Source organism: Pseudopipra pipra, chromosome 3 (genome assembly GCF_036250125.1).
Source record: "Pseudopipra pipra isolate bDixPip1 chromosome 3, bDixPip1.hap1, whole genome shotgun sequence".
NCBI classification, from domain to species: Eukaryota; Metazoa; Chordata; class Aves; order Passeriformes; family Pipridae; genus Pseudopipra; species Pseudopipra pipra.
Genome location: NC_087551.1, coordinates 33204785 through 33232500, shown reverse-complemented (window position 1 = coordinate 33232500; position 27716 = coordinate 33204785). Strand labels below are relative to the sequence as shown.

Below are 27716 nucleotides of genomic sequence, written 5' to 3'. Positions count from 1 at the left end.
GCACAGAGTAGTTAAACATGGCTCAGCACGCTGCACAGATATGAAAATGTGCATTAAACCTCTAGTGCTGGTGTCCTTGCTGTATTGCATTATGTAGAAGTATGCCATTTGCATAATGACTGTAATTAAGTGGTCATTATTTGTAGGTTTCTGGTCTTTGTTGAGCACTCATGAGTTCACTTTAGAACTGTTCATTTAGACTTTTCCACACACACAAAGGTTTTTCTTGAACAATGTGCAAGATCTGTTTTTTTCCCTTCTGCCCTTACAAAAACACGGCATTTGAAGTGGCTACGTGGAAATACACTAATAAAGGAATAAAACTTAAGGTATTTGTGTGCACAGTTGTAACTGTCTTGTTGAAGCCCTGGTTGATGGAGGAATTTCACACTATGGAATTTGAGACATCTGGTTTATGTGCTTTAATGCAAATAACTGTCATTGTGCATTTTGTATTTAGGAAATTTAGGCATATAGTTTTTGACTTTTTTGAAAAAATGCTGCTTAATTTTTAGCTTGAATAGTAGAGATGAGGCTTTTGACTTCTGACTTCATCAAACTAAGAGAACAGTGACATTTTGTTTTGCATCTAAGTTTTATGCTGAATGTTTGGTTTCTCCCCTCATTTTTGAGTGCTCAGATTCTTATCCTCTTTAAAAACAAAAAAAAAGAGAGGAGTGGCCTAGTAAAGTATGTGTGAAGTTTATTATGGCTTCAAATTAAGGCTCTCAAATCTGTTTATTTTGAAGGAGTTTTAGACATTCCCATGATCAGTTGGGTTGTAATGCTGGTGTCCAGACTACTGGATTATGTAGCTACTGTTGAAGATGAAGCAGCCACGGCCAAGAAACCTCTGAATGGGAAAGAGAGAGAACGATTTTTGACAGGTATATCACACTTATTATCAAAACTTGCTTCTATGAGTATTGCTTTAGGAACTGTTCAAATACTAAAAATGTATTTTCAATTCACTTGAAAAATGAGATTTTAAAAATGGATTTTATGATAATTTTATTTGCACTCTTATCTACTTCTTTGCATTCCCTTCTCATTAGAAATACAATTTCTTTCATTTTTTTTAAGGAAAAAAAAAGCAGGATAGATTTTTGGGTTGTAAAATGTCTGTATATTGTCCTGTGGCTGTGGACTATACAACTGAGAGAATTGAGACACTTTGTAGTGTTAGAAAGGGCAACAGTATGACTTCACACTGTTTTGGTATTTGTATCCAGTATTTTTAAATGCATTTTTTGTTTGGTTTGTTGTTGTTATTGTGCTGATTAGGTATGTTCTTTGAACATCTTTTCTAAAAATAAAAACATAAAGTTTTTATGTTATGAAGCTGTTCAGATATTTTTATTTAGGACAGTCTTGCTAACCTCCATATATGTTTTAATAACGAAAACAACATGGTACCACTGCATTTTAAAATCACACTGTCAGGGGTGATAGTTGCATAACGCTAAGAGAGTTAGATTTTGTTTGTTTCTCTAGTATTTAGTTTATTGAGATGCTAACCATTGCTGAAACACAAAGACTTGTCTCTGGAGTTAAGTGAGATTTAATAAGATGGATTAATATATCCTTTTTTTTTTCTATTTGCATTAGGAAACCAGTGGAGTTTTATAAACAATAGCCTTCACACTCAGAGTCTGAGCAGATCTACTAAAGGCAACAGTAGCCTAGATAGACTGTATTCCCGAAAGATCAGAAAACAGCTTGTGCATCATAAACAGGTGACTTCCAGCACGGTAGTGGCTATTTTCACATAAGTATATATTATTTACAGGATTTGTCATTTCTAGAATGAACAGCTTTGGCCTTGGGACTCATTCAGCCTTGCTTTTGCATTGGTCTGGTTCTGTAGCTAAAGGCTGCCTAACTTCTTTGACATTTGTCTTAAACCATGGGGCATGGGATCTACTGGAAGAACAAATGTTGGAGTGTTCTGTTGCACTCTGTGGCCCATATTAGACAATAAATATAATGTACTTTCTAAATATGAGTACACCTGAGTGCAAGTACCTAAGCTGTGATTTAAAAGTATTTTAAAAGCTCGAGTTACGGTTCAAACTGAAGATTGCTATCATATGAACATATACTGATCCTTTTAACATCTTATTGCTTAAGTTTTCATTTATTCCTATTAACATTTTCTTTTAGCAACTTAACTTATTAAAAGCAAAACAGAAGGCTTTGGTGGAACAGATGGAAAAAGAGAAAATACAAAGCAACAAAGGATCATCATACAAACTTTTAGTAGAACAGGCAAAACTAAAGCAGGCTACTTCAAAGGTATGATTGTAACTGACTTCTTGTCCTTTGCGTGAAAAGACCTGTTCCTGCAAAGTCATTTTTGTCCTACTTTGACCTTACTATAAAAAGTTGTTTCATTATGGCTGCTATCAGGTATATTCTAATACTGAAAACAGCAGCCATCTGGAAATTTACTGCTCTGTGAAAAATAGTTTATCCTTCTGCAGGGGTTTTTTAGGTAGTCTTGGCCAAAATCACTAATAAACTTGTAGCTTTGGGAATGCCAGTCATGTCATTAAACTTTGGATGACATGCACCAATGAAAACGTAAAATAATACTTTATATGGCTAGCTTTTATGCTTGATGCTCTTCTGGATGCTTTTCTGGTTAAGTAATGAGAAAATAATCATGCCTATGTCTCCCCAAACTAATAAATATTACTTTTGAGAACGTTTTTTGAACTTTCTCATAAGCTTCATAGCTTCCTAAAAGTACTTGCTGCTTAAGTTATGGCATCTTGCAGTAAGCCCCAGGTACTGAGTGTGGATGTAGTAGTTAAAGAATTATGAGATGAGGTGCTGAAATTTAGGGATTTCTGGAGATGACAATATGGACTTTGCAAGGAACACAAAAAATGTATAAATCTTTCTAGCTACCAAACTGAGATATCTCTTTAAATATTTACTCACTAGTTTCAGTAGTACTCATGTCTGTTAGGATGACTGAAAGTAGGTCTATGGAAAGAGATTATAGTGTTGGACCTTACAGGCAATCTAAAGGGAAATCTTACAACAATTTCCAGTAAAGATGGGAAAAAAAAATAAACAGTAGCATAAAAATAAGCCCTAAGTTTTCACTAACCATGCTTGTCATGAGCTGTTCTTTCCTGCACTGTCCTCTGCTTTATTCCAGCAGGTTATATCCACTGGTGGCCCCCTTGAGCCACTGGCTGAACTATGCTGTCCAGATATTTAAATTTCACTTTATAGCTGCTATGTTGCATCAAAAAACCATATGGAACTAAAGAACTTTCCCCTTACCATTTCTTAACTTCTAGTTATGGTATTACCATATACTTGATAGCTACGTTTCATGCAGGTTTTGCTCTTTCACCTACTAATCACTTTCAGTTATGACAAGCTCTGTGTAATTTAAAACATGTACTGTATTTAGGAGAAAGCTGAAACCTTTGTGTTAGTAAATAGCTCTTTCTTCAGTCTACTTCAGTAGCTCCTTCTCAAGCGAGACTGTAAGAGGCATTTGTGTCATCTAATAACTGCTAGTGCAGCTGATACCATGAGCTGAGCTGCTAAATGTATGCCCTTGGTGCATGAGAGGATTAATAAAAGCACCTTCTTTTCTCCCTTAAATTTGTAGGCCCTCTGTCAAAAGGTTGTAGTTTAGAACTCTGATCCACTATCAAACTAGTTCAATTTATGGTGGCTAATGCACATTTTGTACCGTGAAAGTATTAAGAATTTTAGAAATTACTGATGATTTATCTAACGTGAAGAACTGAGAAGGCAGTGTTCTTGTAAGGGTGCATTTCCATATTAGCTATTTTTATATGCAGTTTGCTTCATGGTAACCATAGCTTTATGTACAGGTGTGGAAATATGAAAAATACTTCTAAAATAGATATTTGCAATATGTTTTACGGCAAACATAAAGGCTTAATAAAGGTACTTCTGCACAACTGGATTTGGTTTTGAGTTTGTCACCTGAGATACCACGCTGCCAAAGCAAATTTCTGCCAATAACGCCTGAATTCCATTCCAGATTCTCGAATATTTTTAGATTTTTTTTTATTTTCTTAAGAAGATTTACACTTACTGTTATTGCTGCATCACTGCTTCACTGGGAAAAGATTTCGACGTTAGTTTTAAAATGTAACTGTTCTTTCAAATTTAATTTCTGCAGCACTTCAAGGACTTAATACGCTTGCGTAGAACTGCAGAATGGCCTCGTTCTTCTTTAGACACAGAAGTATCAACAACAAAGGAAACTCCAGAAATTGAACCACTTCCATTTACACTGGCCCATGAACGCTGTATTTCTGTAGTGCAAAAGCTGGCACTCTTTCTATTGTCCATGGACTTTACTTGTCATGCAGATTTACTTCTTTTTGTTTGTAAGGTAAACAGAACTCTGTAGTGACCACATTAAGTTAGCTTTCTGTTACTGCTTTCTGCTTGCCTGATGGTAAAAATTAGCTACAGCATTAAAATTTGAAGTAATTTCTAGTGAGGAAGTTTTTCTGATCTGTCACTTTTTGTGTAACTTAGAATATGATGGCTTCAAAATTGCCTGGAAAAATTAACTTTAAAAAAATATGTTCATGTGATTACACTTACAAAATTCTAAAATTTGAGCTGGTAAAGATACCTAATTTACTTGTAAACAAAATCTGATAATCATAGAAATTAAAGCTGTTTTATACTTTATAGGATTAAATATGAATAGGCATATGTATTTTTTATAGGTTCTTGCTAGAATTGCAAACGCTACAAGACCAACAATTCATTTATGTGAGATTGTAAATGAGACTCAGTTGGAACGATTATTGCTGCTTCTTGTTGGAACTGACTTTAACAGAGGAGACATCTCTTGGGGAGGAGCATGGGCTCAGTATTCTCTGACTTGTATGCTACAGGATATTCTAGCAGGTTTGTTTTAAGTTCATTTTTTTCAGAATGTACATTGCACTTGAATCTTTTTTCCTTTAATGTTTTAGGAGGTTTTTTTTATTACTATATTAGAATCTGCTGACACAAGACTATTAAAAAAAGCCACAAGCAAATCATAAAATTTAGTTTAGTGTGTAAAAATGCAGTTTAAAATTGCAATTACAGTCAATCCGGAATTAGTGACTTGTGCATAGAAAAGGTCAGATTTATATGAACCTGATTATTGGAAAATTATTCAAAACTTCTCCCCTTGAAGAAGTAGCCCCTAGAGAATTTAGAGTTAGATGAAGAAAAACAAGACAGTTGGCCTAGACACAGGGATGTTAAGTTGTAACTGGAATAAAGCTTGAAATGAAGTTGTCTGCTTAATTTAATACATAGGAGAGTTGTTGGCACCTATAGCAGCTGAAGCTATGGAAGAAAGTGCTTTGGGAGAAGATGCTGGTGCTTCAGCTGGGGATTCTGATGACTCTCTCCAGCAGTCCACAGTTCAGTTAGTGGAGACAATAGATGAGCCCTTGACACATGACATCACAGGTAAATTATTCCATAATGTTGATGTATATATGTTTATTGAAAAGAGTAAAAAAAAACTTTTACTCATCTATCGAGGTACCAATCAATGATTTTTTGGTGGTAGGATACTTAGTTTCTTGTGATATAGGCAGATTATGAACAATTCTGTGATAACTAAAAAATGGTTATTTTTGCCATTATTTTTAAAAGGCAACTTGGTTGCGTTTATTAACTTTTTCCACTAAGTTGTAATATTAAAAGCCTTAAAATTACCCATTAAGTGTATGATACATCTGTGTTTTATAATTTTTACTTGGTAGTGTTAATACTCTTTTAATCAATCAAAGGTGCTCCACCACTGTCATCTTTGGAAAAAGATAAGGACATTGATCTTGAATTACTGCAAGACCTGATGGAAGTCGATATTGATCCTTTGGATATTGATTTGGAAAAAGATCCCCTTGCAGCCAAAGTCTTCAAGGTATATCATACCTGAGTTTTCAAGATAACCTTTACATGTGAAATATGAACATCCTTTCTCTCTTATACTGCTTCAATAGTGGTATTTGATGTCCTAGACTTGCTTTTAGTTTCTTATAAATGTTTAATGCAGAATGACAGGAAAGAATGTAGAGATTGTTCAGTCTCAGTTGACCACAAAATATCTTGCTTTTGGATGAAGATTCCTATATAAAGAAGAGGTTCTGAATTTACTCATACTTCAGCACATGTTAAAGACAACAAAAGCATAACATAAAGGAAAAATAAGATCTAGTCTTGTCCTTTCTTATTAAGAATAGGGTACCATTTACTGCTGCAATTAGTCTTAAAAGTTTATACTATTAGTATTGTGTTTAAAAAAAAGGAAGTCAGCAGTGACCAGTGCTCAGACTGGCTTCAGACTACAAAGAGAAGCAACTAACTTCCAAACTTATTTCACTGTGGAACAAGAAAATTACTAAATGCTTTCATACTTAAAACAAGGGCTAACCATATCAGAGGTAGTACAATAACATTTAGATATAATAGTATATATAGTGTCAATGTGTGTTAAAAACCAAAAATATTTCAGCTGTAAAGAAACACAGCTGTTCATAACAAAATGTCAAGTCTCTTTTGTTTGTTTTTAAGGATGACATTTGGAGTTTTTGCACACCTCTCAGTATTGACTTAAACCATTAGTCTCATTTGAATTAACCTAAATTACCTGTCTCACCACTTGCTCAGAAAACACTAAATTTTTTTCTGTATTTCCTCATATGTCCTTCTGCGAATTATCTATCCTGTAAAGATTTTTTTCTTTAAATCTCACCCTACCACCAAAAATTACATTTACTGCTTAATTTTTTGTTACTGATGTTTCCTGCCTTCTTTATTCTACTGTGATTTCATGTGGCAGTACTCCTTAGTCCACTTCATCTACAGGTACCTTCATAATCTTATTGCCTGATTTGTTGTCCTCTAACAAACAGATAAAAACACTTCTTCATTCTTAATCCTTCTTCATATTTGCTTCTGTATCTGTAAAACGAGAGTTGGTATTGAATGTCACCATAAAAAAGATAGGCATACACAAATTGCCTTCATGCAGTGTTACATTGCTTTTTTTTCTTGTGATGCATATGCTTTCTTAGTGTCTTAAATTATGACACAAGTAGAGATTATTCAATTCTTTTTTTTGCAGAGCCAGTACAAATAGTCCCTGAGCCTCACTGAGGCTTCAAGGTACTTAACTAGTACAGTTAGTAGTGTAGTATTCTCTCTTGATAAATAACTCCTCAAAATATTTGTGTGATACTCTACTTCCAAATTTACAATACGGTACAAACGTGTGAATAAAAACCGATGATAACCTTTTTGAAATTGGCTTCTTGAGTCTGTGAGACAGCTAACTACATGCTAGATTTTGACAATCACTAAGGATTCAGTCTTATACTGCAGTAAGAATTGAAACAAAATTTTCTAAAGCTATTGAATCCAATCTTCTGGTTTTAATTTTTTGTAACTTCAGTTTTTGTTTTTAGTCATTAAAAGCTTTTTGACAGTCTAAAGAATTGCTGCTTATTTTTTTCCTTTTTTTTTTGTTTTGTTTGATTTTTAAGCCTATAAGCAGCACCTGGTACGATTACTGGGGTGCCGAATATGGCACCTACAATTACAATCCTTACATTGGAGGTGTTGGAATTCCAGTTGCAAAACCACCAGTAACGACAGAGAAAAATGGATCACAGACTGTCAGCATATCAGTCTCCCAAGGTAAGCAATGAAGTGAAGTTTTGTTCCAGGTTTTTTTTCTGTTATACTGTATTCGACACTTCAGCACATCACACTATTTTAACAATCTGTGTGTTACATGGAAAGAATTACATTTCCTATATGCCACAGGTTTTTTATGTGAGAGAATATGGTGTGAAACTTGTATTTAAAACAGCCCAACATAGCAGAAAATCTTATTTTCTAACATTTTTGAATGCACTATAGGCAGTTTTAAATCCTTCCTGTTTTCGCAGGAAATTTTGGAAGCTATTTTCTAGCTGGCTCTAACTCTAAGGAATGAAGTGGCACACTTGTTTGGTTTGAGGGAGCACTACTGAACTAGGGTGATAGATCTTTCCCCCAAGACACTGGGGAAAAAAACTTTGGTTCTTGTTTGAGAGCTGTTGCCTTAGGAAAAACATATGCAGATTTAGTCATGTGTGATGTCAAAGTGACTGTGAAAAGAAATAAGGGTGTGTTTCACAGAAATTTAGTATTTTATTAATTATGTATTTCAGGTCTATAAGAATCTTATGTTCAGTTCAGAGTATAAGTTTCTACAATCTGCTTTCATCATGTATAAAAGTCAATCTTCTTGTTAGGGATACTGAGATTTTTTTCAGTTTTCTGTATACTGTATATCTATATTGCCTGCACAAGAAGTTAGAGTAACTAACTATATATGTCCTTGATATAATTCAGTTTTACCCTGTTTGTTGCCTTGTGTAGCTTTAGATGCACGTCTAGAAGTTGGACTTGAACAGCAGGCTGAGCTGATGCTGAAAATGATGTCCACGCTGGAGGCTGATTCCATTCTACAAGCATTAACAAATACATCTCCTACATGTAACTACATGTTGTCAAATCATTCTTTTCACATAATGATCATGATGCTTTGAAATTTTTCTAAGTGACTGCAGAAAAAATTAGTACAAAGTTGTATTTTGCTTGAATTTTCTTGTTAGGTGAAGCTTTAGAGATAGTTCTTTATTCAGATTTTTGAATTACGTGTGTACCTCTAAGACATTTTGTGAAACTGGTCAAATATGCATGATTTCTTCTACAATGATTTATACTGCAGTGGAGGGAAAGTTTTCATTTTCTGATCTAGGTACAAGAAAATGTTAAGTTTCCTGTGTGAAGCTTCCTTCTTGCTGTTTGAAAGCTGCTTTGCACCAGTTTCACCTATTCTATGATGAGAATGAAAATATTTTGATGCAATTTTGAACTCAGCTGTTCAGTAAACTTTGTTTTAAAAACATTCATAGAGGGGTTTACTTCTGAACCTGTTTTCAGTGAGTTGTGCTGCCCATTTGGTTAAAATGTGTTACTTTGTAGCCCTCTGTGTACCTTAATATGCATGCAGTCATTGGTTGAATATCTAGGGATGGAATAGGTTTAGTGCAATCCTCAGTCTTTACTTCTCTGGAAGTTCATTATTGTCTGCACTAGTTGTGCCATAATGCCTGAAGGACATGTTCCAATTATTTGTCTTACCATTGTGTTATCAGGACATTGCTATAATATGTGTTTAGCAAGAACTGTGAAAATGTATTTGCATAACTCACTTTCCAAATGGTTTTTGTGGAGATGGAGATGTCTGATATTCAAGTATGCCTTTCACAGTATGGTAGTCAGTAGTCCAACACTACTGAACACTACATTGAAGATGTTCTTGTAAATTATAAAATGTGTCTTTTCCTTAAGTATAAAATGCAAGGAACTAATAATGAAATTACTTTTAGCAACTTTTCAAAATAATTAATGGGGGGATGGTACCTTGTTTTTTTTCTAGTAACACAATCTCCTAGTGGAACAGATGACTCATTGCTGAGAGGATTACATGCTGCTAACCAAAATGCCCAGTTGATTGTGCAGTTGTCATCTATACCTATGCTGAGCGCGTGCTTCAACAAACTCTTTTCCATGCTACAAGTCCACCATGTTCAGGTATAGCATTTTGAACTTTGAAATGCTTTAATAATATTTCTCTCTAAATTTAAAAGTTGTTTTCCTATACTTCTTGATACTTAAGATTCAGGTAACCTGTTATGTACTTTTTTGCTTGTGAATCTGTCATGGACAACAGTACTAATAACGTAACACCAGCTGCTGAAAGCTTTTATCAGAGGACATATCTTGTTACAGCTGAAAAAGTGGGTATACATTTTTGTATTTAAAAACAAGTTTGTATATTCACTGAATGATAATTGTTATCTTATTAATGAAAACTGTCACAGTGTGTTCAGTCTCCATTTGTGGAGGTTTTCAAAACGCAGTTGGATAAACCTCCAAGCAATCTAGCCTTTCTTTGAACAGAAGATTGGATTGGGTAACTTCCAAAGCTCCCTTCCAACCTGAATTATCTAGTGATTCTATATGTTAAATTTAAAAGTTTGCTTTTTAAAAGGTTATTGATTTAGCAATGCTTTTCTTGATTCATTTAAAGGAATGCCATGTGCCTTGTATATAAATGATTGGATGCCTGTCTGCCTCTTTTTATTTTAATAAAGTAACTGACTCCATCCCTCAATTGTTCTTTAAATATCTCATCCAGAATACAGTTTGTAGTGTAAACGACCTTGATGCTTCTCCAGAATATCTAATGAGTTATTTTCCTCAAGGGAATTATTCCGAGTACACATCAGTGTCTCTGAGGTTTCCCATTAAATAAATAGGCCTTTTGAATAATTTTGGTTGACTGGGAAGCATCACTTTAATAACATTTCAAAAGCTTATGTGCAAACCAGTATTACAGGTGTAAGGTTATGATAACGATATTTCTGAGCAGTGTGTAAAGCTGCTTTTTCAACGCAAGTTTGAAGAAAGTTCTTAAGAGAAACTTTAATATATTTAGAACAAATCAATTACAAAAACATTGCAGAAGCATTTGCTAGTTATGCTGAATTTGCCTTGAACATTATGTTTAGCAGAGTTTTCAAATCCTGTAAAGGAGAGAGTGGGTGTGTTATCAGTGAAACAGTAGCAGCTGAGAATATTGATAAAGTTTTTAAAATTGAAACTTTTATTGCTCTAGGGTTCTGAGTTCGGTCTCATGGTGAAGTTTGTTTCCTTTTTTTCCAGCTTGAATCCTTATTACAGTTATGGCTCACATTAAGCCTGAATTCCAGCTCCTCTGGAAGTAAAGATAATGGCGCTGATATCTTCCTTTATAATGCTAACCGAATACCTGTCGTTTCCCTGAACCAAGGTAAAATATATTAAATATGGGAAATAAGTTTGTTTTATTGGTGTTTGTTTTTTTTTAATACCCAATATTTGCTAATAAAAAGTACTACAGTAAGTACTTTTTATAAGATCAGTATTGAGATAATTTATGTGTTCTTGTTAAAGAACTCTTGGGCTCACTGTCTCAACTTGAAAAATATGTTGCTAATGTGTAACTGAGAGTTGATTCATTGAATTTTCATAATCTCCTTAGAAATTAAATTGTAAAATTTGTGGGGTTTAATTCATCATTATTCCCAAGAGGACTCTTCAAAATACACTTCTTAGTATAAGATGAACTGTGCAACTGTATGCACTTTTCTGACAGATTTCATCTCATTGTATACCATCCTATGATCCTTCTCTTAAGAAAGGGGTCAGTAGAATGTGAAAGCCCTATTACTTTTTAGCATTTTGAAATCAGTTTCTTTACATTGTTTTCTTTGAGATGTCAGGATCTGGGCACTGTAGAAAGTTCTGTGGGCCAATTCCTGTGAAGTGTTGGTGAGGCTTCTTTTCCTAATTTCCTGGAACAATGGTTGTCAAAACAAAGTAAATAACAATACTACATATAGCACCTTACAGTAAAAATAAGAAATCTATAGTAATATCCTGAAGATTAAAGCTTGGAAAAACCTGTTTTTCTTGACAGCTTCAGTAACTAGCTTCCTGTCAGTTCTGGCATGGTATCCTAATACCTTACTCCGGACGTGGTGCCTTGTGCTTCACAGCCTAACACTCATGACAAATATGCAGCTTAATGGTAAGTTTGGGTTTGGGGTTGGTTTTGGTTTTTTTATGTTGCCTGTTTTAGTGATGTAAGAACGAGTGTTGATTCCAATCCAGAACATTCCCTTTCTCATATAAGTACTTTTGTTGGTTCTCCGTAATTTCAAGCTTTTCAAGAGTGAGCTCCTTGAATTGCTTGTACCATGGGAAACAAAAACCCTACTGACAAAAGAGAATGTCATTATAAGTAGATAGGCAATGTCTTTTAAAGGTGCATTTTAGGACTAGAGTTGGACTGGGTGATCCTTATGAGTCCCTTCCAACTCGGAATATTCTGTGATTCTAACGATCCCTGGAAATTGCCTTTGTAGTATGCGAAGAAGTATCAGAGAGGAAGGATTAAGGTGCTATGAGAGAGATTCATGTTCTTCTGATGTGGTAGGAATATTTTCGTAAATATGCAAGCTCCAATCACTACATATGTTAAGCTATCTGGAAATAAGCCCCCAGAAGCTGAATCTATTAAAAAAGAAATCCAGCCATTTCATTTCGTTTCCCTATCCACACCAGCTTATCTCACATTCTCTATATTGCTCCATAGCACACTAGAAATAATGTCACTTTGTGGATGAGATTTTGACACAAGACTGATAGAAATTAAAGGAAGTAGTTTTTAAATGAGGAAATTAAGTTTCTATATGGCTCACTATCATAGGACAGCTGTCATGAGGAAAGCTTTGGTGACCTTGTCCTCAAGGCTAAAGAAATACCAAATAGTGAGAACGTAGACACTGGAATGTTTTAAAACCTACATGTTAGCCACGTAAGAGCTCTTTTAAATTCTGTTTTCCCTCCAAGCATATGACTAGAGACATATAGAAGGCATGAACCACCTGAAGAAGGCATGAACCACCTGAAGATCACACTTCTATGAAGCAGTTTGCTGTCCTGGGGTGGCACAGTTGTTCTCCAGAATTTTCATCAAAGATTCTTATGAATCTTTTTTCATATTTGCCATTTCAAATCATTGACTTTGGGATGCAGTTTTTTCTTAAAATTTTTACCTTCTGTCCCCTTTCTGTGATGTTATTTAGATTCAGTCTTACAAAAATCTGCTGAAATTTTTGCTATTAAGTAAAGCAGTCGAGCTCTGAGTAAATTAAGGAGACTTAAGTAATATTCACAAACTGAGATTATAATCTTATTCTTGATATCTGAGAATGGAACATGGACAGATTTGTAGGATAACAGTGCCTGCAGTTAACAAGCACATGTATTGTCAACGCTCCAGTTTGTGACTGTAGAGTACCATTTTCCAAAATTTATGTGGTGTGTATCACTGAGATCATACGTGAATCTCTTCCAAATTGTATGAGGCTAAGTGGTGTGCTCTGACACTAACAGGCAGCTGTGTGTTTGCAGGAGTTTCTTTGGTAATTGCCTGAGATCAGTAGGTGATTATGTGAATAAAAGGCTGCTCAAGAGCAATGTGATTCATCACGGGCACACTTCAGCATGTCCACATGGTTGTGGATTTTTTTTGTATCTAGGATTGTGAGCCCAAGGTTGGAGTTGAGTTGGAAAGGGTTGGAGATGCAAGCTTGGTGGAGGGTAAAGAATAGGGTTGAAAGTGTGTCTCCTATACATGTGTGTGGATTAACACAGCTGTATATCCCTTAACTGCCCCTTTTCCTATACTCACTGAGAGAACCAGCAGCTAAGTAGGTATAAGCACCCATCAGATCTCTTCTGTGCCAGGATTCCTCAGCAGCTGATAATTCAACATAATCTTCTTTCTCAATGACATTGAGTTGTCACATTTAAAGAGTGAAATAATCTGTATTAGATTCTTGACCATTGAAGGTGAGATCCGTCAGAGCACTTCTTCAATCAACTATTTTGGTTTTTGTGTTCTTTTGTTCAGAACTGGGGCTTATAATAGTCTCTTGAGTCATTGCAGACAGCATCTCATAGAAGTTCTCATCAACTTAGAATATTCAAGATGAAGCACAAATTGTTCAGGTCTTGACTGTATTGACAGATTGTGGTTAGGTTTATTTATTGATTTATTTTTAAACCACTAAGATGTCAATTACAGTCCATTGGGAATAATTTAAATTAGCCTTGCTAGATGTGTGTAGTTATAAAATGAGGCTCTTTTCCCTTTTAGTATCTAAAATACAAGCCCCTTACTTATGTCAACTGCAGCTGAATGGAATTTTAGTGATAATGATTTGTCTTAAATTTCGAATTAGTTTATAAGTGGAAGTTTAAAAAACAAACAAACAAAAATCCAACGACAGAAGGCAGTAGTAAGTATAAATTCAAGAGCTATGAGCTTAGGGGGCTCTTAGTAACCTGAGTATCAGTTTCATTTTCAACTTATATCATGATATACTCAAAAACACCCCCCAAAAACAGCCAACCAACACCATAACCACTCTCCAACAATCTATATACCTAGTTTCCTTAGAGGAAAAATCAGTGTTCTCTACATTTTATTTAAGTAAATGCTCAGATTCAGTAGGGGGAAAATAAACTTTATCGGTTCACCCAGACTGCTGTATAAAGGCACATCCTGCAATGGAAGGCCTCTCTGTTTTTCTGACATCTTCAGTTTTCTTTAAAAAAAACATGTGAAATTGTGTACTTTCTTCTTACAGGCTTGTCCCCCACCCAGACAAGCCTTAACCCGTTCATCCTTTGCATTATCAAATGTGTGCTAGAGCAGGCTTGTTGTCTACAGTGGAACTGGAATGCCATGGGATGCTTTCTTGCTTTTATTCAACTGCAGCTATTGCCATACCATCAGTCATAGCCATACAGACTTGTTCCACTGCTGATCTTGATAAATCAATGCAAAATTATTTGTATTGTAAGCATTAGTTTTCTACATTTTATCTAAAGCAAGAAATCTGTTTATAGTTCAAAAATATCTGTTTATAGTCGAAGATTTGGTAAAGGGAAAACTTACTCTAAGTTATCTTCTCCTCCCATCTTCCTGTAAGGATTTCTTCTTAGAGCAAGTGTTTTTCAAATGCTGTATTTATTTCATTGTGCCAAAAGTGTTTCAACTGAGATGGAAGCAGTCAGAGTTTAGTTCTGGTTTTGACAAAGATGTTTCCCTTCTGGTTGTGATCTTTAGTTTAACTCTCCTTAGTTTAAGGAAATTATTGTGAATCATGAAGACTCTGAAAAACAGAATGACTAGTAAGTAGGTCAGGATTTGTTTCTTTTAACAACTTCCCTAATTAAGAAACTTATCTTGGGATATGAAGGAGTGCCATCCAAGCTGTTGTTCCAGAGCATCATTTCTTCGTGATTTAAACGTTTATATATGATGACATAGTCTGAAAGAGATCACATCTTCAGCATGTAATAAACTGTAACTTCATTTAGATAGGTGTAATAATATAAGAATATATTTTTATTCAGTAAGTGGGTGTGCTTTTTTCAAACTGTGTTTTGAATTGATTCAGTGTATCACTACTGAAGGAGTAAGAGTTCACATTTAATAAAGCTCATTCATTTGATCACTGAAGGGTGTATTTTAATTCAAATTCTGGTCTTCAAAGTTCTGATCTGTTAAGCTCCCTGCAGTTTTAGTCAATGATGAGAAGTCTGTGCATGTGCCAAGGACAAAAATATTTTGATTTTTTACAGGATAACTGAACACTTGGTCTCTGTCTGACAAACTAAAAAATGCACTTAAGCCTTGTTAAAATGTTGGACTAACAAAAAGAAACAAGTCAAAATATCTGTATGTATTGCTTCTACAAAATTAATTGCTATTTTCAGGAATACTGCCTTAGCAAGCTTGGAACAGTGATGGAACAGTTTTGAGGGTTTATATGTATACTTAAAAGAAAAGTTAAAACTGTAGTCCTGAGTAAGCAGCTTTGAGTTGCTGATTTAGCTGAGAATATTTCTGTATCATGAAATAAATATAAGGAATTTGCACTATAAATGTTTGATTTACACTTAGTGCTTAAGATTACAGATTTAATTTTTATGTCTTTATTTTTAAGCTGGTCCAAGCAGTGCCATTGGAGCTCAGGAAAGTACTGCCCAATTGTTGGTGTCAGATCCAAACCTCATTCATGTGTTAGTGAAATTTCTTTCTGGCACTAATCCTCATGGAACAAATCAACACAGTCCACAGGTAATGAGCAATTAAAATAAGAGAAAAACTCTTTGTAGTAGAATTTCAACACACTGGACAGAAACATGTGTTATTTGTTATGTATTATATCCTTGTCTTGTTTCTTTTTCTGGCTAGTCTTAGTTGGTTCCAATGCGCAACCATAGGGAAGTTCATGTTGTTGATACACTCTGTGTAGTGCGAGTATGTTTTTGGAACTCTCTGGAGACTTGCCACAGGGAGATGTTAGTGAAGTATTCCATTCACTTAGTTTCCTGAATCTTGTTGGATTGGGATAAAAATGCCAATGAAGATTTTGAGTTTAAGTATCTAAGAATTCCAGAATTTAAAATTATGCTTTTATTTGCTGCCTGATTTGTGCTTTTAGTTTCTGGATTCATCTGGTGTACACTACCTCTCCTAATTTCAACAAATGTTTTTTTTTGCTTTTTGCAGTCTTTGAAATGTCTGCAAATAGTGATTAAAAAAAGGCCAAGTTAACTTAATTGTATGTAATATTTGACAAGAGTCTCAGTTTAAGAGGCAGAAAATACCTGGTATTTCCAGGTTATTTTTTTCCCAGCAAATTTTCCAGAAAATATATAGTCTATTCCAGAACTTACACTCAGCACAGTGCTGCTAATTTAAAGTACTTATGTAAATATGTAGCTTGTGAAAAAACATTCGGATTAGCTCAGAAATGTATTCTGTGTGAAATATAATTTGCATTACTGAAAAGAGATTCCCAAGCTGCAAAACGAGTCTTAGACAAAGAACTGAATTTCTTGCTTTTGACTCAGGGTTAGGAATTGAAAAATATGTAATATAAATTGATACGGATTAGTTCTGTAAAAGTGCTGTAAAATTTTCAAAAAGCAAGTTAAGCTACTTGCAATACTTAGAATACTTCTCTCTTTGTAGAAGATGTTTTTGTTAGATACTGCTTAATGTTCTTGAAGACATTTCAGTCTTCATATATAATACTTACTAAAATGTCTTTCCCTCTAGGTTGGACCAACAGCAACACAAGCTATGCAAGAATTTCTTACTCGATTACAAGTGCACCTTTCTTCAACTTGTCCTCATATGTTCAGTGAATTTTTATTGAAATTAATACATATACTTTCAACAGAAAGGTATATCTTACTGATGTTTTTTCCTTTCATGCCCTCTTTTTCTTTCAAATCTGTGTGATTGGGAATCATAACTAAGATGTATATATCCCACCTTGTCATACTATCAAATTATGTATCAATGGAAATCTTCATTGTTGCTGCAGCACTACAAGCAGGTTCTGAGCTGCTTCCGGCATGTGGAAGAGTGCATCTGGAATCCACCCACAGCCGTCTGTGTGTGAGTGACAGTGAAGAGAAGCACTAGAATTCTGAACTGATTTTAACTAGAGCTAAGATATAGGCCTTGTTGAAGTAATCCCTAAAATAAGGACACTGTTGAGCTTACCTATTATAAAAAGTATTTATTCTAAGAGGCCTGAATTAACACAAGATTTTAGAAATTATTCAATACATTGTGAAGATAATATGGATGGCTTTTTGCACAGGGTAGGATGAAATATAAGATTGTTGAATTCTCTTTATGCAATATGTGTATTTATTGCTTTGTCTTTGGTGAGGTTTTTTTCTCTTCACATGACAGTGGAAAACATCCTCTGCCCGACTCTCCTGGGGCCTACTGATGCCCACTAGTGTAGTCAAGTGCCTCTGGCCAGGAGAGAGATAAAAGCTTATGGCTTGTCTTTTACAACTCTGCTTCTTCAAGGCTGGTCAATGGGCAAGTGACTGTATATACAGTGTTACACCGGAAATACGGCAATTGTTTATTCTGAAGTACATTGGGAATAATTTCGTTCTAGTATAGGTATTACGCTCGTCCCCAGACAAAGGCTTTGTATAATTAGGGATGAGCTTCCTCAGTTCTGGCTTCCCAGTAGGTGGCACTTTGGTGTTACCTATTGTTTAATCGTAAAGAAAATGATTTCTGCCTTCTAAGAGATTTTACCTTAGTGATTTAATTTATGGGGGTGGTGTTTACCAGGTTACATTGATGATCAATGACTTATATAAGACATGTCATAATACAATAAAATCATTAATTCACAGTGAATCTTGGAATACATGTCTGCATGCTAGCATTTATTTGAAATAAGCTAATGAGAGCACTGCAAGGGTAGGTTTTAAAATGTGTTAGGGTTTTTTTGAGTCAAACCAAGTGGGAGACTGAAATATCATAAAATGGGAAGCAGAGCACCATAAAAGGATTTAGATTGTTATTTCTAAGAACTCAGGTAGCTACTGAAGGGTACCACATCTGATCAAGGCATACAATTAATTGTGAAGAAGAGCAGAGCAGTATTTTACTCTTTAGAATTAATAAATGCCTAATATTTTCTTCAAGGCTTTTTCTATAAACTGTTTTGGTCTGTATGTAATTTTAAAAGTTACAGGAACATTAATCAATGTGAAAAGATACAGAGAAGTATATAAAAAATCAGTAAGTAATGCTACAAGAATTAGCATAAATTCTATTTTAGATATATTGATTCAAAAGGTTCATTTTGTAGTCCACCACTATACGTGTAAAAGCAATTGGTTAAATAAACGTATCCCTAAGAGAGATCCTTCAAGCAATCCATCTTCCCACACTAACCTGTGATATTTTGAGTACCTTCTCATAGTCTTATGTATAGTTACTATTTAGATAGCAAAAACCTGACCATTCTTCATCCTACCTCTGGGGTGGGGACTGGGGACATACAAAAAACAAACCCTTGGGAAGAAAAAAAACCCATCATGATTTCCTTTAAGAAAAGAAATAATCTAATGGTATTAAAGTGTTAGGGGACTGCTTCCCATGGGTATTTTCTTGCAAACATAAGACACTTTTCATCCAGAACTGAACAGGACTGTATTCCAAGTCTATACCTACAAAACGAACTGAATTCTAAACAAAAAAAAGTTGGATCCCAGACTTTTTAGAAGGTCACTTTTTGATCCCTTGAGGTGTCAGGAAAGTGATGGCATGAGCAGGCTATGTAATGACCAATATATTAAAAAATTATAAATGGCAGCTTGTAATATCTCTTTTTTCTTTTCTTTTTCCTTTTTTCTTTTGTCTTTCAGGGGTGCTTTCCAGACAGGCCAGGGACCACTGGACGCACAAGTGAAACTCTTGGAATTTACCCTGGAACAGAATTTTGAAGTTGTATCAGTTAGCACTATTTCTGCAGTAATTGAGTCCATAACCTTTCTTGTGCATCATTACATTACATGTTCAGACAAAGTAATGTCTCGCAGCGGCTCAGACAGCTCTGTGGGTGCTCGAGCATGTTTTGGAGGGCTTTTTGCCAATATTATCCGTCCAGGTGATGCCAAAGCAGTTTGTGGAGAAATGACAAGGGATCAGCTTATGTTTGATTTATTAAAGCTGATAAACATTTTAGTTCAACTGCCGCTCTCCAGTAACCGAGAATACAGTGCCCGTGTTCCAGTAGCAAGCAGTACTACAGACAGCGTGTCTGATGAAGAAAAGGTTTCAGGAGGCAAAGATGGCAATGGAAGCAACCCTAATACTCAAGGATCAACTGCATATGTGGCAGACTTGGTGTTAGCCAACCAACAAATTATGAGCCAGATTTTGTCTGCGCTTGGCCAGTGTAACAGCAGTGCTATGGCAATGATTATTGGTAGGTATTTCCTGAAAAAAGCGGACATTCTTTAGGGGTGGTGAAACATTTAAAACTTCTACAAACTCATAACTTGGGTGTAGACATGAAAGAATGTGTCACAGAAATGACAGGAAAAAAGAGACAGAGAAGAAGTGAAAGGGGGAAGAGATATGTAAAAAAACTCCTATCGTGAGGTGGGAGACAGTAATTGAAACCAAACAGGAATGTGTTTGGCATTCGAATTTGCTGAATCTCAGAATGGTTAATGTTAAAGGGGCCTCTGGAGATTGTCTAGTCCAACCTTCCTGCACAAAACAGAGTCAACTCAGAACCTGCCTCAGACAGCAGGTTGCTCGATACCTCAGTCCAGTTGGCTTTTAATTCCTCAGGGGTAGAAACTCCACAACTGCCCTGGCCAACCTGTTACAATGTTCAATCATTCTTGAGACAGAAAAGCCTTTTTCATATGTTTAAATGGAATTGTTTCATATGTTTAAATGAAATTAAATTAAATTTCAATTGTTTAAATGTATTTAAGTCTGTAGCCATCACACACCTCTATGTGTGGGTTAGAATGAGTCTCAGGTTTGTACTACAGATACCTTACCTCAGTTGTTCTCTATATATTGGATTATTTTCCTTTTTTTAATAGTTTCTGCAAAAGACAAATTACAATATTGTCTCTTTCACAGAATACATTACCTTCTCCTCTGTTTTACCAGAAATCACATTAATATCGCATTCTAGGAGTTCCAGTAATATATTTATGGGTCAGATCTTCCTCCTGTGAACAAGTGAGGAAGCTGATCATACTTTGAACAGCAAAGTTTCTGTTTGTCAGACTTGTATCTGAGGTACATTTTCTCAGAGGGACAACCTATGTGACTTGCTTCTGAGTAGTGATGATAGCAAAGAGTTTATTTGCACAAATTACACCACTGGCTGAAATACTATGAATGTTTCCATGTGTGCAAAACTGGAAAAACATTTTGCAGGAGTGCAGACAAAGACCTTGCACTCTGTTTCAGGTGTAATAATTGTAAAATTTTTCCTTTTTATAGTGATTCCCTTGTTTTGAAGAAAGTTGCTCTGGCCTTTCCTGTGCTGATCGCTTTTAAGCAGATGTGAGACTGTTAATCAACGCTATTATCAGAAAACAGTGTACTCGTTGGATGTATATTAGACCAGTGGTTCATTTTGGCATAAAAGCACAAAAAATAGGAAAAAATAGTAATCTCCAGTAGTCAAATAAACAGGAGACAGGATTTGACAAGCCTGGATTGTGCTGTTGGAACCTTCCCGAAATTAATTCCAGAACATGTCCTCAATTACTCTGGGTAGTTAGTGTCATATTGCAAATACACTATGAACACTGAAAGTAGTTTGTTCTGGGACTGGGGTTTTGTTCTGACTATGTGTTTTTTTTGAGTGATATTCACATATTATTCTCCTCAAATTTGATGTCTTTCTAAACTGCTAATTTCTGTCCAGCAGTTGTTTCGCGTTTTTTAAAAGGCAATTCGGAAAGATAGTGTTGTTTCAAAATGTTTTTCATTGAATTCAGGATACTGGGCCAGCTGATTCCTTCAGTGGATTGTTCCTTCCAAGGTCTTTAAATATAAGTTATTGAAACTAATTTGTTCATGTATTTTGGGAAGATGCAACACAGCTGTTTGTGGTTGTAGTTCCTTCATCAAAAACTCTATTAAGCTCTCTCCAGACAATTTCTGTGAACAAAACATTTTTCCCAGACTGCAGCCAAGGTATATATGATCCAAAAATCAGTTATCAGCTTATACTAGTAAACATATAATAACTAATGCAGCATGGAAAGGTACTCCCAGGAAAGGTAAACAAGATGTCCGCAAATGTGTGCTGATAGATAGTGGCTCTGGTGTAAAAATTTGTGCTAATAATGTTAATATACTGCAACTGGTGAGCCAGCTGGTCAGGATGCCGGGTGGCCTTGAATAATTCACTTGCCACATGAATTTGAAACATTTTTCTTTCTGGTTTTTCTTTTATGACCATCTTGTCTGTTTCATTAGGGTTTTATGCTTTGTCATTAACAAACTATGAAAATCATACACTGAACAGTATTCACCTCCTATGCTACCTTCTCCTCACCTGGAAGTCCTCATAGCAGACTCACCTTATTTGACCTAAGCTTTATAATTCATTACATTTAACTTTGCTAGACTGGGCAAAGGCTGAGTCTTAAGACTTCTTTCTCTGTTTCCATGCATCCAATGCTTATCAATATTTGCCTTCTTGACAGCTTGAAGGTGGTTAAAGTACTACACCTGTGAATTCTCTTGCCAAAATGTTTATCTGAGGCGCGTTCCAAAGATCACTTGAGCACACTGGTTTTTATTATCGTTTTTAGTATAAGTTGAATTTCTCTAAATGGAACAGGATTATTTCATGGTGTCCTCGCATTCCAATCTAAACCCAGTTTTAAAAGCTCTTCCAGACTGAAGTCATATGATTCATGAGACAGTAGTTTTTATGGAAGTAGTCTCTTCCTTGGGAAGACTATTAATTTGCTTTCTGTCCTTCATCTCAGTAGTGTATAATCAATACTGGCGAATATTGATATTTGGAAAATCCTCATGCATAAATCCTGAGCTGTAACACTGAGAAGCAGAATTTCAGGAACACTAATGGCAGTTTATATGATCTTGAAAACTGGTCCATTTGTACTTAGTAAAATCCATGTGAGCATTTAAATATCCTTGAGTTCTCTTATGTGCTGTAATGGTTTGATAAATATCAGTTGACCTTTGAATTATTTCTGTTTTCACTAAGGTGCAAGTGGCTTGCATCTCACTAAACACGAAAACTTTCATGGTGGCTTAGATGCAATATCAGTCGGAGACGGGTTGTTCACTATCCTGACAACACTTAGCAAAAAAGCAACAACAGTTCAAGTGATGCTTCAGCCAATTCTTACCTACATGGCCTGTGGGTACATGGGAAGACAGGTAAGTTCCCTTAGGCCTGCTGTGCTTCAAGGAAATTTATAATACTAAATTCTGTGATCCATTATAAGATCAGAAACTGAGTTAGCGCTGCGTAAAAGAAATGTTAACATTTTTTACAACCTCACTTCAATTGAGTGCTGCAGTTAGGGAGCCTCCCTCTGTTGCCTGAGAGAGAGAGAGAGAGAGACTTTCTGTAAGGATATTTTGACATTCCTGTAAATGTTCCTGGCCAAAGGCTTGAAGATGGATTGGATATTGTGTTATGTGCAGGTGGGAAAGACATTTATTGTGTTCATATTAGTGTGCACTTTAATGTTCAATATTCTTATTTCCCTTCAGCTGCTCACCCCGTGCATTTGATCTTTTCTTTACCACAAAGACTTATCCTACATAAGGAATTGAACCGTGTGGAACATGGTATTCCTCTCTGCATTCCTATGGCAGAGAGGTCAACTGTGGTGGCATTTCCTCTCTAGGAGTTTTGCCTACTAGAAGGGGAGGCTGAGAGCTGTCATGCATATTTCTACCATACTAATTTTGTATGAAACCACATATTTCTTATATATTTTTCTTCCAGGGCTCTCTTGCCACTTGTCAGTTATCTGAGCCACTGCTCTGGTTCATTTTACGAGTGTTGGATACAAGTGAGGCACTGAAGGCTTTCCACGATATGGGTAAGATTGTTTTTTCTTTAGCTGCATCAAGTAGAAGATTTATTATAGATTTGTTTTGCACTTAAAGAAAGAATCCATGTATGTGTCTAGAGGGGCCCATTTACTAAATAGGCCTTTGCTTGTGTGGAATCTATTGCATGCTTCTGAGCAGTATTGGGGTTTTTTTCTCTCTGCCCACACTATATACAGGTGGTGTTCAGCTTATCTGTAACAACATGGTAACAAGCACAAGAGCTATTGTTAACACAGCAAGAAGCATGGTTTCAACTATTATGAAATTTCTTGATTCTGGTCCCACCAAAGCGACAGATAGCAGTTTGAAAGCTAGAGTTCTAGCTTCGGAGCCTGATAATGCAGAAGGAATTCACAATTTTGCACCTTTGGGTAAGTAATACTTCTTTCTCTAGATTAATATCCACTGGTCATTTGCATCTGTATCAAGTTCTTAACAAAAAGCTTTGCAATAGTGTCAGATGTTGCAATACTGTTAAATGGTCTAATCAGAGCAGTTGCTGGTATTTCAAGATAATGCTGGGTATGAGGTTAGTCTTCTCCACAGGTAATAAGACCTCATGTGGGCAGGAGAAGGAAGGAAAGTGAGTGATCTGTATCTGATGAAGTCATGCATCAAGGCGAGCCCGTTTCTCCTCCCCTAGGTCAGGGGATACCTAGTTCCAGCCCACATCTGCCATAGACACACTAAGACTCACTAATTTCACTTGAGGCGCATCGGGTTTGATGAACCTGTTACAGAAGAATAGCAAAATTGGATGACAGAGAATGAAACTGAGCTGGGTCAAACAGTAGAAGAAGCTGGAGCATAAGGCTAATACTGCTGATGGTGTTCTCACATCTACACCTAACTGCTTTGGTGTTGCCTGAATGAGCATTTGTTAGAAGTGCAATGCTTTTTTGATATCAATACAATGGCTTTTAGTTAACTAAAAGGCCTGTGTTGTAAGATGTAGAGGTACTGCAATACCTTACAAAGGCTCCTTTTCACCACTAGTGCCTTTATGTTTTCTGTTGCTGCTCACTAGCCTAGTGTAGCCCTTGCATAGAATCATAGAATCAGCCCGGTTAGAAAGGACCTCTGAGATCATCAAGTCCAACCCTCAGCCTGGTTACTAGACCATGGCACTAAGTGCCACATCCAGTCTCATCTTAAAAACCTTCAGGGACGGAGAATCCACCACTTCCCTGGGCAGCCCACTCCAATGCCTGATTACCCTCTCTGTAGAGAACTTCTCCCTAATATCCAACCTAAACCTCCGCTGGTACAGCTTAAGACCGTGCCCTCTTGTCTTCCTGATAGTTGCCTGGGAGAACAGACCAACCAACCCCCACCTGGCTACAACCTCCTTTCAGGGAGTTGTAGAGAGTGATGAGGTCTCCCCTGAGCCTCCTCTTCTCCAGGCTGAACAACCCCAGCTCTCTCAGCCTCTCCTCATAGGACTTGTGCTCAAGTCCCTTCACCAGCCTTGTTGCTCTTCTCTGGACCTGCTCCAGCACCTCAATATCCTTCCTGAACTGAGGGGCCCAGAACTGGACACAGCACTCCAGGTGTGGCCTCACCAGCGCTAAGTACAGGGGAAGAATCACTTCCCTGGTCCTGCTGGCCACACTGTTCCTGATCCAGGCCAGGATGCCATTGGCCTTCTTGGCCTCCTGGGCACACTGCTGGCTCATGTTCAGCTTTTTGGGAGTCTCAAAACTCCCAAGTTCCATTCTGCCTGGCTGCTCTCCAGCCACTCTGTCCCCAGCCTGTAGTGCTGCATGGGGTTTTTGTGACCAAAGTGCAGGACTCAGCACTTGGCCTTGTTGAACCTCATCCCACTGGAATCAGCCCAACTCTCCAGTCTGTCCAGGTCCCTCTGAAGAGCCCTCCTGCCTTCCAGCTGATCGACACTCCCCCCCAGCTTGGTGTCATCTGCAAATTTGCTAGTGGTGGACTCAATCCCCTCATGTAAATCATCAGTAGATATATTAAACAGAACTGTGCCCAACACTGATCCCTGGGGGACACGACTAGTGACCGGCCACCAACTGGATGCAGCACCGTTCACCACCACTCTCTGGGCGCGACCCTCCAGCCAGTTCTTAACCCAGCAGAGAGTGCCCCTGTCCATGCCACCTTTTTCAGGAGTATGCTATGGGAGACAGTGTCAAAGGCTTTGCTGAAGTCCAGGTAGACCACATCCACAGCCTGTATTCATACAGTGTGTCTCAGTGACAAGAGGGGAGAAAGAAAGGATTAATTTTAAAATTTCTGGAGAAATTGTTGAACAAGAGAGAAGTTCATACAGTCCTGTCATTCAAATTTAAGAGTGTCAAAAATAATGAAATTGAAAAAGAAAAGGAAAAGAGGTTTATTTGGCATAATAGGAGGGCATTAGAAATCTTCTACCTTGCTCTTCACAAATTTCTAAAAGGTAAATTTAGGAATCATGCAAATGTTGGTTCTTTATCACTTTAAATAGTAAAAAAGTATGTATGGTGGTAGGCTCTTGCATACCTTATCTCCCAACTTATGAAGTGCTGCAATTCTTGATGTTCTACCATAAGTGCATCTATCTTAATATTTAACTTACAGTCAGGAGCTTGCTTTTGAAATTAACCTTCCAGTTTTCCTCAGTACATTCTGATTCTCATCATGTTGCAGAATTTGGTTATAAAATTGTTTATGTTGTTGTAATATTTAAACCTTTAAAACCTTCATTATGTTAACTATGAATTAAATGAGTTCAAGTTCTAAGCATACTGTTCAACCTGCACCTTTCTGGTTGGTTTGTTTTTGTCACGTACTCTTGAGAGTAAGTTTAAGATTTTGGTAGCAGGTGTCCCCTAGCAAATTTCAAGGATGTGCACATGCATATAGATGTATAAACTGCCTATTTAAAACAGTCTGAGTAAAATAAAAATAACTCAGCAGTTGACAATATTACAAATGGGATGTTATCAATAAACCAAAACAGATGAGACAGGAAAAAAAGTGTTTTCCACAGTTCAGGTTGTAAATTAACCTGGGTTTTATTAATAAACATTAATAATCAATGTTAATGGTGCTGTTTTTGAAGGTTCAATCACCTCAAGCAGTCCCACTGCCCAGCCTGCTGAAGTGCTGTTGCAGGCTACTCCTCCCCACCGACGGGCTCGGTCTGCAGCGTGGTCGTACATATTTTTACCTGAGGAGGCTTGGTGTGACCTCACAATTCACCTTCCTGCAGCTGTGCTGCTCAAGGAGATCCACATCCAGCCTCACCTGGCCTCTCTGGCAAGTAAGTAGATTCACTGACATTGATGACAGTTCAAAAATGTGAAGGGTAGTATTTAGAAACAATACAAAGTGTAATCAGAGGAATTAAAGCTGAGAAGTTTTTTGAATAATGCCCATAAAATAAGTTTGCAAAGCTTGCTAGTTCTGCTTTCCTTGAGAATGGAAGGCCCTGCCCCTGCTCAGTTTCTTCTTGAGTGTAGTAGATGTCTTATGTTCCTGTTAATATGTCAAAAAAACCTTGTCATACTTCTCAAAACTTTCCTCAGTGAGAACATGATATTGGTCAAGGGTCTTCAGGCAAAATGTATGGTAGTTGGAAATAAGTATGAGATTTTCAGTTCTTATTGTTGTAGCTCTGATAGGGAAAAGTGTGGTGTTTTTAGTGACAGGACTTTTCTTTATCTGAAGTCTTTGAAATAAACTGTATATACCATGTATCCAAAGGCATATCCATTTTAACGTATACCATCGCACAGCTCAAATACTCCAGCTGCAGTTCTGTAGTAGCATTTGCCTGAGATAATTTCAATAATTTTGTTCTCTTTTACATCGATACATGTTCAACACTTAAAATTTAAACGAGTACAGATTTTTAAATAGTGTTAAACCTTCTTATCTTACTCTGTAGCTTGCCCTTCGTCAGTGTCTGTTGAAATAAGCGCAGATGGTGTCAATATGTTACCTTTGTCAACTCCTGTTATCACAAGCGGGCTCACCTATATAAAGATCCAGCTGGTAAAAGCTGAAGTTGCCTCAGCTGTCTGCCTTCGTCTCCATCGTCCTCGGGATGCCAGTACCCTGGGGCTCTCTCAGATCAAACTGTTGGGCCTCACAGCCTTCGGAAACACCTCCTCTGCAACCGTCAATAATCCCTTCCTTCCCTCTGAGGATCAGGTCTCTAAAACAAGGTAAGGCTCTGGTATCAGTGGACAGTGTACTAGTTCATGGTTTAGGGGTTTTTTCCATGGTGTTTTCTGCTCTGTGTCAGGTGTTTCAGTAGCAAACTGTGCCTTTTTTTTTTCCAATACAGAAGGCAAATATAAGCAGTACTTCTCACTTATTTAATTGCATGCTTAAATCTGCATATGTAAAAGGGAATGTTTCACCCCTGCAATGGTGAAAGAATACAAAGCACAGGAAAGCATTTAGAGTTGCATTTTGTGTTTTTAATGAGTAGGCAGTTGTCAAAAAAAATGAAGTACCGAAATATTTCTTATTCCTATTGAAGTCAATAGAGTTACATAATTTTTGGAGCAGGAATAGAAATAGAACAATGGAATGT

General features: G+C 36.6%; 1 protein-coding gene across 7 annotated transcripts in view; it reads left to right on the top strand.

Annotated features, from left to right (window-relative positions):
* Positions 1-27716, top strand: part of BIRC6 (baculoviral IAP repeat containing 6) — a 170976-nt gene that overhangs the window by 65610 nt on the left and 77650 nt on the right. For 4 of the 7 annotated variants that reach the window (XM_064648546.1, XM_064648542.1, XM_064648545.1 and 1 more), the window contains exons 32-51: positions 750-887; positions 1609-1751; positions 2164-2295; positions 4178-4393; positions 4740-4923; positions 5326-5481; positions 5808-5941; positions 7563-7716; positions 8446-8562; positions 9512-9666; positions 10801-10927; positions 11597-11707; positions 15702-15835; positions 16823-16950; positions 18955-19517; positions 22308-22483; positions 23061-23157; positions 23347-23541; positions 26235-26435; positions 27063-27342. In XM_064648546.1, coding sequence (XP_064504616.1) covers positions 750-887; positions 1609-1751; positions 2164-2295; positions 4178-4393; positions 4740-4923; positions 5326-5481; positions 5808-5941; positions 7563-7716; positions 8446-8562; positions 9512-9666; positions 10801-10927; positions 11597-11707; positions 15702-15835; positions 16823-16950; positions 18955-19517; positions 22308-22483; positions 23061-23157; positions 23347-23541; positions 26235-26435; positions 27063-27342 — 3541 coding nt within the window. The remainder of the gene's footprint in view (positions 1-749; positions 888-1608; positions 1752-2163; positions 2296-4177; positions 4394-4739; positions 4924-5325; positions 5482-5807; positions 5942-7562; positions 7717-8445; positions 8563-9511; positions 9667-10800; positions 10928-11596; positions 11708-15701; positions 15836-16822; positions 16951-18954; positions 19518-22307; positions 22484-23060; positions 23158-23346; positions 23542-26234; positions 26436-27062; positions 27343-27716) is intronic. The other 3 variants (XM_064648544.1, XM_064648543.1, XM_064648547.1) reach the window with 2 other exon arrangements.